General features: G+C 40.5%; 1 protein-coding gene across 1 annotated transcript; it reads left to right on the top strand.

The window, feature by feature from the left end:
• Positions 1-6,267: 6,267 nt before the first annotated feature.
• lrrn2 (leucine rich repeat neuronal 2) lies at positions 6,268-15,197 on the top strand. Its single transcript, XM_072382437.1, has 2 exons — positions 6,268-6,536; positions 11,825-15,197. The coding sequence occupies exon 2, from the start codon at positions 12,184-12,186 to the stop codon at positions 14,557-14,559; it is 2,376 nt and encodes a 791-aa protein (XP_072238538.1). The 5' UTR covers positions 6,268-6,536; positions 11,825-12,183; the 3' UTR covers positions 14,560-15,197.
• Positions 15,198-16,377: the final 1,180 nt, after the last annotated feature.

Raw genomic sequence — 16,377 nt, 5'->3', positions numbered from 1 at the left:
ATTTCACCACAGTGCAGCGCATTCACCCAATACTGAAATGTATAAATTGTTTTCTGTGGCTGCATCACAGTTGCATCATTACTCATAATACATTGCTGGTATCAGAGATGTTTCTTTTCATTTATTCTCCAGGGGCCACTTATTGAGACCTTTGTCTCTGAAGAAAAGAAAAAAAATACTCGTCCTCGGTGGTCAGTTTGAGATGTGCTTTTTCAGACTCCTGAGAACTGCCTGTTACTTTTACTTGTAAGCAGCAGTTTGAATGCAGTCGAGGAGATGGCCAGTGTTTATCATCATATACAAAGTGTTCATGATTGCTGTGTAAAAAGCTGAGTATTAGCTGCACCACCATATCTCACCACCAGAGAGCGTCACAAAGCCACATGGAGTAGGGGTCCATTTTGTATGAGGTGCTCAACCACGGCAAACTACATATTCTTGATCATTTTACTTCACCCTCCATTTATGTTAAACACCTAGGGTCTTTAAAAAGGACTATTTCATTAAAAAAAAATGTTTTTACCGCTGAAAAATCAAATCTGGCTCTTTTTGTTGTAAAGATAAATTACACGGAACCTACTGAACCTCAAATCAAACTGTCTCCTCTCCATCTTTCTCACCATGGCAACCCTGCACAGGGAGCCAGCACATGAACACAAACCTGTTGCCATCTCGTTTGCAATAAACACAGCCGCATAGTGTTAACAAACATAGAAACAACATAGAAACAGTGCTAGTTAACAAAAGATCTGCACATGAATATTATGATCAATCCTAATAAGGTTGTCTTTACACAGCCTACTCTGTCTAAGATGAAGCAGCTACAATTTCTGCAGAAAAGCAGTTATGGTTTGTAATGATGATGCATTAATTTAGTTTCAAGTCTTTCCCAGCAGGGTGGCACCTTGTACAAGGTGTACAATCAGCAATCTCTCTCAACAGGATGTCTCATTTTTCTTAATTTTGCAAACTTCTCAAGCATGCAAGAGTGTGTGTTTAATAAAGAGAGATCAAACAGTAGCAACAAGACTTCATCTGTGTTTTCAGTTTAAGTAGAAAAGTGTTAAAAAAACATGACCAAAAGGTGAAAACTGTGAAAAACATGAACCGAGTATTCAGTTCTATTATCCATCTCTGTCCCTGTTCTCTCTCTGTCCACCCTCGCCAGCCTCCCCGCCCACCCAGATAATTCAGGCTTCTCAACAGCCCGTTGCTATTAGATACTGCTGAGCTTGTCACCATGGCAGCAAATGCTCAATCATTTTCTCTGAGCCATGTTTTCATCCTCACACATTCACACGTACACAACCTCCCACCCCATATCACGTTCCGTTGTGATGTGGTGGGAGGGTTGCCCTTGAGTTCTTGAGTGTTGCCAGGTCCAGCTGGGGAACAACCCACCTGTGAACAGAATTCTAATGCGGTGACAGGGAAGAGATGCTCTGCCTCACATTAGCACATCGCATTTTCTACATGCGTGTGCCCTGTTGTGTGCATGTGTACAAACTTATGCTCGTAAAAAAATGTTATTCCGAGATTTGACAGCAAGACGCGCTTGTGTCTGCTCAGACGTACTTGGAATAGACTTAATTTACTATTGATGTAAATTAATGTACGTCACTGACTGAATGTTCAAATATTTGCCCCATAATTCAATCACAATAAGCTGCAATAGTCATATACTTGATCTTCTTCTTATCTATTAAAGGAAAGGCACATACAAATACCTTCCTCTGCACACACAGATTTGCTCTTGGAAGCACTTGTTGTACAAACATAAAAACACTGGAGCAACAGACGTGACTTGAATCTTCACATTAGTGTGAAGATGTCCCAGGAAACCAAAGTCAGGTCATGGGAGATTAAATGAACATACAGAAAGGAAGAAAAGGTTAGACAGTGAAAGGAGGGATGAGAATGGGAGAAGAGGGAGATGGTAGGGATAGTCAAAGCTGATTCTCTTTCTCCAATAGAAGCGACAACCCCCCCAGTGTTGCTATGGCGACCTTCTCTCTCTCTCCCTTCCTTTGACGGAGCTACCACTTATCCTTGCTGCCTTTCAGTCAGCAGGGCATGGGGGTGTGTGTGCTTTTGTGCGCTGGCTCTTAAACGAATCGAGCAAATGAAAGGCAGAGCCATTAGAGAGTCTGCAGTTTTTTACATTGAACTTATCTGACTTTTCTTTTTTTTTCCCCTCCCTTTTTGGTTTGTTTGTCAACCAGTTAATTATTTATTTTGCCCCTTCATTATCGCATTAAACTCTGCAGTAGATCCTCTATCTTCTTTTCTTTTCTTACACAACCATCTGGCTAATGTCATAGTTATTACACAATTACGCAAAAACAATCTCACAGTCTACAACGTGAAAACAAAAATTATGCGGACTGACACAGAGCGATGCGAATGCATCTGTCTTTTTCCTGCAACAGCACGAGGTAAAAAAAAAAAAAAAGGAATAATTTATTAAGGGTAAAACCAAACGACCTCAAAACAGCAACAGCACATCACAGCTGTATGAAATTACTTCAAACGGAACTCTTACGCCAACATTTCCCGGGCGGAAAATGTTCTCTCTGTGCCACTATCATATTACATTACAGAGAAAAATAAGTGTACAGTAGTTACACTGGTCCTTACTGTTCTGCACATTGCCTCAAGCAGGGCTGCACAAGTACACAACCATGCCCACATACTGTTTTTGTTTGTTTTCATACTGTGAAGGAACTTCTGAACTTATCAGTGACTCAACATCAGAACTGGTGCATTTTTCATCACTGACCAGGGGCTGTGTTTCAATGCACTTTTCTCCACTCTTCAGATGCTCTTCATTTAACAACTTCAATGAACCTATGTGAAAAAATGAATGCAAGTGTTTGTCAGCTTCAGGCAAAAATTTAATCAATATTGAGTTGTGATCATATTTCATTTCAGATCATCCTAATTCTTTAAAGTATACATCAAACAGAATTTTAATTGATTTTTATAATCTATTTCACCTTTATTTGATTGAATATGAACTGAAATGAAAGTCAATTTTACAAAAGTAACACATCTGCTATTATCATTTTCATTATCATTATTATTATTATTATTATTATTATTATTATTATTATTATGTTTCCCAAATACACTGCATTGTGGTTCTGACTGGTATATAGCAATCATTACTGTCTAAAGTTTAACTATACTCTAACACTGTCCTTATTTTCACATTCCTGCAGAAAATCTTGTTTGATTAATCTATGATCATACAAATATGGGATCGAACATACAGTGTTGAGTCTTAGAAGCATGTAATGGATTAGCACTTAGAGAGAGAATTGTGAGAAATTGTCCTTTGCAAAGTGTTTGCCATGGCATACTTCTCATCAGACAGACTATTAAAACAAAGTTTAGAATCCCTCTGGTCTGCAGACCAATCAGATAAATTCTAAATGAAGCTGGCAGTGTGCAAAACAGCTAAAAATAAAGTCTTTCTGTAAATACACTCTCTTGTGTTCTGTATCAGCAATAACAATGGTGCAATTACCACTGAAGGACAGAATAATGATTTAAATCCTGACATACTAAGACAAACACAAGAGACAATAAACTTTTAAAATGTTCAGTCACCACATACTGTTCTGAACCCTGTTGTAAAGTGAACATGCTTTAAAAAGACATAGATTACCTCTAAACTTTAAGTCTTTGAAGTCTAGTTTCTGTGTGAGAGGTGAGGCAAAAACAGTCAGAGATTGCAGGTCAATTCATTTTCATACACATCACCAAGCCATGGTTTGTTGAACGTTTTTTTTTTTGTTGTTTGGGGGGTTGGGGGCGTTTCAGCCTGGGCACATGAGCTAGCTAGAAAATCTGCCTATAAAATTAATCTAAGTCACAGTACGATTTTGTAAAGTTTGAATCTTGTTTAAGATGTTCATTTGCACTCTGTTATAACACCATATTGTTCTCCCTACTTTTCCATCCAGCTGCACTAAGCTGTCTGTCTCTGTCAGGTACTGCATGACAGAATGTCATGTGACTGAGGTCACAGATCTGCAGATCTGTAAATTCATAAGCGGAGAAGTGTATATGTTTTTGAATATAACCTCTGTGTAGGAAAATAAGGTACTATTTCTTTCATTTACTGCATTGTCCTGTGACTCATGCTGTGAGCCCTGTATACTTGAAGGGCCTGAACACAGCAGCTCACAGAGTCGGTGGAGTGGAGGGGTGAAGGTAGAATGTTGTGTTTCACAAGCATACACAAAAATGGAGCATTGTATGCCTTTAAGCCTGAGAAAGTGTTGAAATATAGATAGCTGAAGAAAAGAGAACTTGAGCATATGTACGATGAAAAACCTTGCGTGCCAGGGCTGAGCCCCAGAAGGCTCTGGCCCAGGTTAACCCCTGACCTATCCCAGTTATTGCCAGTCGCCAGTAATTATGTGTTTTCGTCATCTAGTCAGAGATTTTTGTTGCCATGTTCATGTAAATGACCTTAGCTCTTCCATCTTTAGAGGTCTGAGTTATAATTTTTAGGGGTATCCTTTACACTCACACAATGAGAATTATTAACAATTTCCTGCGTAACTCACACGTGGGCTCAATCTGAAAGACTTAGCACCTAGGATATCAGTGTCATATACGCCTGGCAGAAATCTAATATATGTTGGATAACGGGATTTTAAGGAAATCAAATCATGCAAAAATAGTTGTTTTAAAGCCATAAATATCAGCAGATGGCACAAGCCATTGTCCACAGAGTCTGCCTTGTTTCATTGCCATGTTTCTATAGTTGTCAGAATTAAACCAAACAATGCTTTTAAAGAGGGCCTTTCCCTTTTTTTTTTCTTTTGTGTTTTTAGCAAGCATTGTTGTTCCTCCCATTCAAGGAAATTGATATTCATTCTGTTGCAGTCTGCAGCTTTACATCTAGAAGTCTCTAAATCCTAAACACTGCTCCTATAATGTCCAGAAATCTGGACATTCTAACGTACATACTGTATCTGTATGTATCTGTATCTGTCTGACAGCATTAGGTCATGTTTTCTAAAGAAAAGGAACATTTGATTGTTTAGCTGTTCTTGTGAGCACAAAAGGAGCAACACTTTCTGAGTCAATGGAAATCACAAATAAAGGCTCCGTATTCAGATGTGATTTGAAGACAAATATTTAACACTTTTCAGTCATGCTGTTGAGCTTTCTCACTCATTCTTTTTTCACTCCATTAACCTAATTTAGGTTTTCAAGTCACATCTACTCGAATGCACTTCGCTGCTGTAAATGCAGCTGCAATCTGCACAAGCTCCATTTCAGTCTGCACCTGCCTTGATTTTACACCATTTATATTACTGTGAAGTGTCTTAATGTCCACAGGGGACTGTGCACTATACTGCATGCAAGCTATTTATCATGTTTTTGCTGAACTACTGAGGCCAGGAACATCCCACAGTGTAGAGGTTATACCTTGATTAATCTCCAGCTTTCAACATTTCCAACATAAAACCAAATAAATGGAATAACTTATTCCTTACAGAGATATGGCACTGGTACTGAAAATATACATACCTGCTGCAGTCACTAGGAGAGGTTTTCAATGTCTGCAGTCATTTTAAATTGCTGTTCTGTCATAAATTACCACCATTAGCCACCGCCTGCCAGTGTGGAATTATACAGACCTGACAGCTACTTTGGCTATGAAATAGAGACTCGAGAAACACAGATTGTTGTAACAACTGAGAATTGTAACTATGAAACTCAAAGTCAGTTTGCATGGCATCTAAACACCCTCAGAGTATTCCTTTAATGTATTTTCAAGAAAGGTCTGTGCACTGAGCGAATGAGAGCACCATCATAGTAAGGTTTATTGAAGCCTTATTAATACTTAGATGTAGTCAAGATCCCAAAGATATCAAAGCTCAAAGTGTAAAAACTTAAATCATGATTTATTATTCGCTTTGTGTTCAAGGTTTGTGATTAACAAGTCAGCATTGATTCCTGACAGCCCATTAATCACTAATCTGTAAGTACAGCATATAGCTCTGTGTCTCTCTTGTTGTTTTTTGGCCATATCTGTGTGTATGACCTGGCATTATAGGCAGTCTAAAGAGCAGGTGATGGCAGAAAACTAAAAATGCAACCAAGAGTCATAGAAAAGCTTTCATCCAGCAAGAATAGCATGTTCTTACCAACACAAGAGGTTTTCTATTGGCTTGTGAAACTGGAAAAGAGAATGAGGGAGAGAGTGAGGCAGGCAATAGAAAGAGAGGAGGAGAGATGAGAAGCGCTGCTGCAGAACACACCTCATCTCCTCTTTAGCTGGAGGGATAGAGGAGGAAAAAGATTCAGTCTGTGCCAATTTCTGCTTAGTACCAGCGACAGAGAGGAAGAGCCAGGGAAGTGATATTTCAGGAATCCTAAGACATAAATAAACAAGAGACTGAGAGGGGGAGAGGAGAAAAAAGCCGGAATGTGAAGAATTTCCAAAGAAAAGACTGACAACATATGGAGAAAGAAGAACGACAGAGAGAGATGTAGTCAGTGCCTCTGTTGCGGTAAGATACTGAAAATATGTTGACAGAATTTTCTAAGCTAACGGGACATTGCAGCACTCACAGAAACATGTAGTCACTGATGAACACATGCAGCTCTGGATGTATGCGCAGTCACTTAAAGATGATGATAGCAGGTGTCTGTGTATGAAACAGAAAAGCTGAGGGGGGTCTCTACTGGAAGACATGAATGTGTCCGAGTGCATCTGTGTGCATGCTGGAACAGATTTAGCTGCAGAGCAATGCGTCTGTGTTTTTTTTTTCCTTTTGTATCTGCATCCAGCACCTCTATCTCTGTCATACCATCCCGCTCTCCTGCTCTCAAAATCCTCTCTATTCTGCCCTGTTGCAGTCTCTCTGTGTCGTAGCTGCACAGCCCACACAAACACTATGCAAAAGACCATTTCTGACCATCTCTCTCTTTCAGCTTTCTCGCTTTATTCTGTCTCTTTCTGCCTTTTGCACAGATTTCAAAGTCAAAAGAGACAAAGAATAAAATGATGTTTAAACAATATGACTGCTCCCAAATAACTTGACCCTTTTGTTTTAGTTCACCTCCTGATAGTTTGTATACAGTTTCAAGGCACTAAATTATTCACGGTTGCCTGTTAGAGCACAGAGTTGACCATAAATACCCCAATCCTAAACTTAATCTAGAACAGAGGGAGAAAAGCAACAGCACAAGGAGTGTTCATCTTTAAATATTAACCTTTAAGTTGAACATGGCAGCCATAGATTTTCTTTCTCCCTTTCTATAAAGAGATGTTTTTTTATGAGTTTGTATGGATTCATGCTTTCAATTTATTCTTGATCAGCCTCACAGAAGTGTCATTGTTGCCTTCTCTCAGTCGATAAGAAGCCAAACAGCAAGCATTCAGTGATCCAAGATTTTTTTGTTTTGTGTGTATCAAGTAAAATGAACTGGATAACAAGTCATCTGATCTCCACCAGGTCTTAAAAGTAGTTAAATACAACCTCAGATGAATAACTATATAAGACAAATAAAACCATGTCATGATCCATTCTTCAGAAATTCCACCAATATGGAGAAGCAGTGTGAGAAAAAATAGAATTACGAGTTCAGGTAGCAGGCAGGGGGTTTATCAAATGTTCTTGATTAACAAATCACCAGCAAGTGGGAGCACCTCTATAAAAGTTGAAGTTTTGGTAGTTTGCCACCGAAGCTACAGAATCCACTGAGTGGACTCAGATTTTCCCACGCTGCTTCTGGATTTTGGTTTGAATTCTGTTTAAGTGAACATGATGTGATCATTTCCAGTAATTTGATTTAATTCATAATCTTGGGTACTTCAAGATTAGCTTTGCATACTTTATCACTTCAAAGAGTTTATAATAAGTTCGGAACGAGGAAGAGCTTTCTCTTGAGGGAAGATTCCTCCCGAGAAGCGTTTTCTGATTGGTTGAATTCCTGGAGGTTTGCCGAGGGTGCAGGGAAGGGAATGACGGTGAATCAGTAATGAATACACAACAGTAGTAGGCTTCAGCTAGGCTTGAAACAGCTCCAGTAATAAAAGTAGAACTAGTGTGACCAACATACCATTTACGACGTTGGTCCCAAACTTTTTCCAGATATGCCTATAAAAAAAAGCTATCAAAAATACCCAGTGCTTGTAACAGTTTTTGGTTAGGAAGCTGTCAAAATAGTAGGGCTGCATATTTACTTTTAGTAGATGATGTGGTCCTGTTGGTTTCATTGAGCCATGACCTCCAATATGATCTGAGGCAGTTTGCAGCTTAATATAAGGCAGTTTGAATGAGAATATGCCAATCTAAGTGTGAGGTATTGCCTCTTGGCCATATAAAGATGGATTTCTCTCTTCAGGTTGTGAATGAGTCGCTACCTCAGGTGTAGGGATTTAGGTATCTCTGGGTCTTATTCACAAGTGAGTGAAGATGAAGCGGGGGGCTGACAGATGGATTGTTGCAGTGTCTGCAATGATGTGGACACTTTGCCAGTCTATTGTGGTGAAAATATAGCTGAGCCAAAAGACTGATTTACTACTCAATCTACTTTCCTACTCCTGTAGGATCAGGAACTGTTAGTGCTAAATCAAGAATAAGATTGCAAATACAAGCATTAGAATATGAGCAGAAAGCTGCTGCCAACCAGCTGAGGTCCTTTGAGCATCTCCTAAGTAGAAGAGAAGGCCAGGCAGACCAAGAGGCTGGAGAAATGCTGTTTCTCTGATAGTTTGGGAATAGGTTGGTGTTCCTGAGAGGAGCTTGAAGAGCTTTAGAAGTCAAGGCATCTTTGGTTCAACTGCTACCCAGACAACTCAGACCCAAATGGATGGATGGTATATCTCTGCCTCTGCCCCATGCTGAACATTTTTCACACTGTCCATTCCAAGTCTGAGTCTCAGCAATGCAACGGTGGAATATTGTCACGAGTCTTTACAAAATGGATGGACTGGTTCGATAAAGCATATGATACAGTAGTTGGTATAAGTACACATAAATCTGTAGATCCTGCAACAGCTGACCAATTTTCTCTTTCAATTTTTCCAAACCACTTCAAAAAGAACATTTAAATCAATAGCATAGTTAGTCACAATTTCAGATCAAATCAACCCTACCTTAATGCAGCAACCATCCTGCAATTATTTATGACATCGAATAAAGGGCTCCAATAACTTTCTTTTTTATTAAATGCCCTGGTATGGTAGGGGACCTGCTATGGATCATTTGTTTGCTTTTGGGCTGTCCTTTGTAAAACTTTCACCAACATCTGAGTCAAAAGAGTCTCCAGAATAAGACTAAGACTAAGAGCAAAAATATTCTCCATCCAAATTTTAAAAATTGAGGAGTATTATGAAAGTAGCCACTGGCTCATACAGATGTATTTCACCCTCCTTTTATGAACTGCTCAAATCGCAAGGCAACATTTTACAAGCACACATCAGCACACTGTTCTGCCTTTCTGAAATGGCCAAAAAAACGCCATGAGCTTTTGAGAGCAAATGATAAAAGTGGAGGACATCAAACTTAAATGATTAATCCAGAGGAGTGTGCATGTGAAAAGATGAGGGAAAGGAGATAAAAGTAAATGGGTGATAGAGGAGTAAAAGGAGCCCCAGGAGGTTGGAACCGCTCTTGCGTTTCTACTATCAGAGGTCACACATTAAACTAACATACAGCACCACAAAGTCCCACCATACCATCTCTTTGCTGCTTAAATCACATTACGTTTGAACCTCTCACCATGACTGTCATAAACAGACTCTGTCTATCATTTCTCTCACCTTGATAGTAACCTAACAAGCATCTCGTCATGCATTCCCATCGCCTGCTAACAACACAAACAACTTCAAAGGCTTCAAAGGTTTAACATTACAGTCTGTCAGTCCTGGAGGCTGCAGACCTGCAGAGTTTCTGCACACCAGCTGGCAGGACAAAATATTCTGCAAACGTCAAGGAAGGTCATAAGGAAGATTATAAATTAATCTAATGACAGTTTCTTAAAGTAATATTTTTGTTTTCAAGATGAATGCCATTCATAGTTTGTCAGTTAATTGCATACAAAGTGACATAAGAGGTGGTGTCACCATCTTAGTGTGCAGTTGTGACTGACTCCATGATGTTAAGTTTGGGGTTCTGCGAGATTTGTGGCATCTGTTGCAAAACAACTTGTTCTTTTCATCACTGAGGAGTCTGGCTTTTCATGTTACATAAAATACATTTGATACTAATGTATGGTTTTTGTCATCTCTGGGAATTGAGTGAGGATTCTCCAATTGCTTCTGCTTTAAAACTTCCCAGTGATTGTAATTTGCAAATCTTCTATTTCAAAGGAGTCACTGATGATTTCCATCCTAAGGCAGACTAGAGGGGTACATAAAGAAAACACTCCACTGCTGAGGCAATGTCCTGCCTTGCAGTTTTAACAAGTTTGATCCATATCCAGATCAAAATCAAATAGGATCTTCCTTTCCCAATAGCCCACCTCTCCACAGCATTTAACAAAATACAGCCTGAAGGTTTTTGCATAATCCTGCTGACAAACTGCCTGAAGTGATATCTCTAGCAAGGTGGGGATCACCTCTGCAGTCCCCTTTGACTCTATGGGTCTTGATTAAGTTTTTCAAACTGTTAGTTGATATTGATATTGTTTTTACAGTCTGTAACTTTATCATGTTGTCACACTCATGAGTGTAATTTGTAGCAACAGAGAAGATTACATTCATAGTCATCTAAATTATGATTGCAATGTTGCTCCATTTTCAGCAGGATGGAGACTTTGTTGATGGATGACATTGTATTCAAACCCTTGCATTATGCACCAAGGTTTCCAAAAAGTCCATTAATGCAGGTGTAATAAAACAAAAACATCGTGCTCAACCTAATTAAAAAATAGCGTTGAGCATGTTGGCCTATGTTTTTTCTTTCCTTACCACCTGACTTTCATATTTAACTCAGATGTTGAGAACAGGTTGACATGTGAGAGATGTATTTTTACCACTACAGAGAGTGTGTGCTTTGTTAGTTAGCCAATTACTAGGATGCTCTGATTGCTGCTAAATATCTCTGATCTGTTGGTGTGATAGTTGTACTCTATGAATATTAAGTTGCTCCAGATATGAAAGTCTGCAAAATGCTGATGTAACTCTGGTGCATGTGTTTATATTGTTCCATCAGTAGCTGTTCATGATGCTGCTCCCATTAAAGCCTTAAATGCAAAAGGCAAAACATATAAAAGATCCTGGGGGTCTTATTTGAATGTTACATAATGAATAACGTTTGTGGGTGGCCGTGCTGTAACTGACACTGAATATGAAGTACTGACATGAAATATTTACATGATTTCACCAGTTCTGCATCCAGTGTATTTTCTTACATTGTCTTCTCTTCAGGTTTTACCACAGTTGTCTTCATTTGTGTGATATTACTCTGCCCACGTCTAAACAGACCCTTACAGCAAAGGATAAGGAGCAGATATTTCTCCCCATTCTCATCCATCTGAACTTCAAACTTCTTCAGCTCTTCCTTATTCTTTAAGGTGCAAAGCATCTGTTTTGTTTTGTTTGTTCTTTTTTTGGGGGGGTTGTCTGCATAATACATCCTTGAAAACCTTTGTGACTTTGCAATAGCAAAAGTTGCAACATCCAAATGTATTATGAATGATTTGAGAACTGATGAGAAGGAATATATAAACATATTCTTTCATGTGAGGGACTAATTTATTACAGATTTGAACAGCTTTTATTTAATTGACTTTCTCTGTTTTACTCTCTAAATCTTTGCCTGTCCTTTCTTGTGTTTTCTGACAACAGTGAGCTGCAACACTCAAGTTATGAGTCCTCCATGTGTGGTCAAGATGTGAAGCTGATGTTGTGACAACAAAGGACATCATCAAGCCACAGCCAATGCAAAGTCTCTGTTCATACCATTGCAATCCAACACAAAAAGACACACTTGGTGTAGAAGAAGCTTAGTGAATTAGGAGAAATGTGTTTACTTTTTTTTCTGTTGAAGCCAATACCTCTTCATGATGTCATGAGTAATGACACAAAACCATCTGTTTGACAGTTACAGTTTGTGCACACATCTCTGGTCCAAATGATTGATCTGCCATCTCCATAACAAAGTCTTCCTCACCGTGTCTGAATCAGCTGTGTGACTCGCAAGGATTATGAGGCCGGCTTTAGTGCTTCTACAGTCACATTGTCTTTTGTGTGTGTTTAGTGGTGTGTTTGTGCCCATTGTTGTGGGCTCGCTACCTCCTGCAATGCCATGGCATGTCACCTGCCCGATGAGGTGCGTGTGTCAGATCAAGCCATGGTTCTCCCCTGATTCCATCTACCATGAAGCTCCCACAGTGGACTGCAGTGACCTGCTACTGACCAAGCTGCCCCTGCCCATACCCCCGAACACGCACACCCTGCGTCTACAGAGCAACCTTATGTCCACACTAGACACTACGCTGCTGCATGGACTCCCCAATCTCACCGACCTGGACCTTTCTCAGAACCGCTTCAGTCGTGTCAGAACCATAACTCAGAGCTCCTCCCTGCCTTCTCTGCTGTCCCTACACTTGGAGGAAAACCATCTCAGTCACCTCCCCGAGGCCTCCTTCTCCTCACTTCCAGCTTTGCAAGAACTCTTTCTCAGCCACAACAACATACATTCGATTGCATCCGGAGCCTTTGCTGGTCTGGACTCCCTCCTTCGTCTTCATATCAACAACAACAGACTCAACACTGTTGACCCCCGATGGTTCAGGGCTTTGCCTCGCTTGGAAGTTCTCATGCTTGGGGGAAACCCTGTGGAGGCCCTGCCTGAGAGGGGCTTTGTGGCCCTAAAATCCCTCCGGAGCCTTGTGCTTGGTGGAATGGGCCTAAGAGGCTTAGCTGAGGAAGCACTGGAGGGTCTCGAGAGCCTAGAAAGTCTTTCCTTCTATGACAATCTTCTGTCCAAAGTCCCGTCTCAAGCTCTCAGGAGAGTGCCAGGACTGAAGTTTCTGGACCTCAACAAGAACCACATCAAACTGGTTGATACAGGAGACTTCCAAGATATGACCCACCTGAAGGAGCTTGGTCTGAACAACATGGAGGAGCTTGTGTCCATTGATAAAGCTGCCCTGGAGAACCTCCCGGAGCTCACCAAGCTCGAGATCACCAACAACCCACGTCTCTCATACATTCATCCTCAGGCTTTCATCCAGCTGAGCAGGCTGGAGAGTCTAATGCTCAACTCCAACTCTTTGAGCGCCCTGCACCAGAATATCATGCTCTCCCTGCCAAGTCTTCAAGAGGTCAGCTTACACTCAAACCCACTGCGATGTGACTGCCTTTTTCATTGGGCTGCTAAGGATATATCTCATCCTCACATTGACAGGGACATGAAAAAAGATACACAAACAGCCCGGTTGGTGCGTTTTATCCAGCCCCAGGCAACCTTGTGCTCTGAACCTCCAGAATTGAGAGCACGTAGGGTGAGAGAGGTATCATCAGGAGAGATGTCTGCCTCCTGCCTGCCCAGTATTCCTGCCACCTCCCTTCCTTCTTATGTAGGGGTTCAAGAAGGGGGAAAACTAGCTTTGCACTGCAGAGCACTTGCAGATCCACAGCCTGAACTGTACTGGGTAACCCCCTCCGGCCTGAAGCTTGGACCATCACGAAGCCAATCATCCAAAAGTTCATCAGCTCCTGCCCTCTGCAAGAATGTTACAACCTCTGAAGTATCCAACCATTCATCTGCATCCCGTGTCCTGCACCAGCAGGCTCAAGATGATACTCCCTGCCAACCTTTCAGAAACTACCAGCTTCTGCCTGAGGGAACTTTGGAGATCAGCAAGATCACTCCCAGAGATGCAGGCCTGTATACTTGTGTTGCTGAGAATGCACTGGGAGCAGATACACGAAGTGTTACTGTGGGAGTGCATAGCAGAGGAAAAAATAGAAAGAAGGGGGTGGCAACAAAACAGAAGAAATTTCAAGCAATCAGAACCGATGCCAGGTTGGAGTTGAGAGAAGTTGGAGAACACTATGCTATCTTGTCCTGGCAGAGCAGACACAACCTCCCCTCAACCCGCCTATCTTGGCAGGCAATATACTCAAATGCCCACACGCCACCATACACCACACGCATCCTTGCTGGCACGCAGAGCTTCAACCTGACTCACCTGCAGGCGGAGACATTTTACAGAGTGTGTCTGCATTTAGGGATTAACGAGGGCGCCAAGCACGTTAGCTGGAGATCAAGGGAGAGCAGAAAGCCTCAATGTGTCTCGTTTAGGACAAAGGATGACCCAGAGCTTCTACCTAGCCTGCAGCTCAATCCACAGCTGACCTCCACTGCTGTCACACTACTCCTCCTTGCACTAATATTGCTGCTGGCAGGCCAGGGTTGGGACACTGAGCCCTGCGAGGTCGAAGTAAAGCACCACAATTCTCTCCAAAACAACATAAATGGTCCTCAGACTGTGATCATCAATGAAAAGACAAAAGAAAATGACAATAATCAGCCAAATCAGAATGAGAAACTGGTACTACATCAGATCTGCTGAAATAATTGTGCCCATTACAATACAGACAAGAGATGATTACAAACAAACATGCATACAACATGACAAATATACATTTTACTACTTACAAGAAGAAGAGAGCAATCGGAGATGATGATGTAGATAGAGATTTGTATTTATTTTCTATACAGCATAAAGTATATATTGACATTGTCTCTGTGTTAAGATGTGTTGTAAAGAATGTCTATCCACTGACCAGGGGGAAAAAACTGGACAATCATGCTCCTGTTGCAGTGGGTCAGCAAAGGAGAAACAAACGAGCCTGAGCTGCCTATGTCTACTGGACTGAAACTAAAGAGAAGTTGATGCAATGTAAGAACAGATATTTACAGAAGAGAGCAGCTCAGACCTCCAGGGATTTCTCCTGTTTACTGTCTACATGTTTCTACAGACTGAAGCAAACTTTGTCCACGCTGATGAAAATCTGCCTTATGACTGATGCTGAATTAACTTCCTGCTTCTTTGGACTATGTAGGTCAAAGTGATTGATGTAAACAGCCCTTTTGCTTAGCTCTCACTCCCTTTGGATGGGGTTGTCCATTGTGCAGTACATATACAGTATACTCATCCAGATTCTTGACATAACACCCCATATTCTGTTTAAAAATAAAAGTGATCTAAAAGTGATTGTCTGTTTCGATCTTTATACAATGCAATGACATCTTTTTCAGTACAAAGTTTTTCATTTTCTCATTACAAACTGAGTTTAGATATATTGAGAACACACTAATTATTTGATTTGATCAAATCAATAAAAAATGACATAAGTATACCAAAGCATTTTAGTTATGTGATTTGTAACCAGTATTCTGCAGCCAGAGCATCTTCCTGATCTGTATACTTTGTAGTTTTCTCCTAGTACAGAAAAATTAACGATAACGCAGGACATCAGACACTTGCTCAGCAAACAAATACATAGTGTGTCCCCTGCTGGATGAGAGATGCAACTGAGCAGGAGCTTTAGCCATGTCAAAGGACAGAGACAAATCTGACAAGGCCGCACGGTCACTGGCTCACCTTCCTCTCAGTACAGGAAGTGTAGATGTTATGTTAATGCGAGTCCTGCGTAAAAAAATAGAGGATGCCGATATGTAGAAATAATATAATATAAACTTTCATATCAAATTCCTTTTTTTAGTTTCATTACAGTTACAGAGAAACTTCCTAAAAAGGAAGTTTGTAACTCCGATTGATGATGCCTCAATATTTCTTCCAGAGGAGACTCAACAGAAAATTTTTAGCAACATTTAGAAACATATTTTTGAGGTTTAACCTATAACTGATAAATTAAACTGGTAACTATTCCAGAGAACATGTGGCATGCAACAATGTACAAAGGAACAAATGGAAATGGGAATGTCATCTTACTTCTTTTTATGTTATAATGAGCACTTCAGTAAAACTATGCAATTCATCATCTTTGAGAAGCAGCAGCACTGCGATGCAATAGTTAGTGCCTTGAAGCACTAACTCAAACCTGCTCAAATCTTTATGTCTGGAGTTTGAATGTTCTCGTGCCTCAAGAGTCTTTTCCAGATGCTTCCTCCCCACGGTCATGACATGCATGTTAGCATAACGTCCAATTCCTACTCGTCTGCGTGAATGCAGCATTGTTTATGAGTTAACCCTGTGGTGGACTGGCTACCTGTCAGCTAAAGGATGGATATTCGAGAGGCACTAATCCTGGTCCCCTGAAACTAAAGTTTTAATAATATATTCAAATGTTTCTGAACAATAAAAAAATGGGTGAATAAATTACAGACAGAGTCTTTAATGCAAAAACTAGATAAGCACCTCAAG

This window comes from Leuresthes tenuis, unplaced genomic scaffold (genome assembly GCF_036924035.1).
Source record: "Leuresthes tenuis unplaced genomic scaffold, fLeuTen1.0.hap1 SCAF_3, whole genome shotgun sequence".
NCBI classification, from domain to species: domain Eukaryota; kingdom Metazoa; phylum Chordata; class Actinopteri; order Atheriniformes; family Atherinopsidae; genus Leuresthes; species Leuresthes tenuis.
Note: the sequence above shows the minus strand (reverse complement) of the source record. Positions and strands in the feature narration are given on the sequence as shown.

Bases quoted from the DNA above. Each gene is read 5' to 3' on its own strand.
- lrrn2 (XM_072382437.1), top strand. From the start codon at position 12,184: ATGAGGCCGGCTTTAGTGCTTCTACAGTCACATTGTCTTTTGTGTGTG.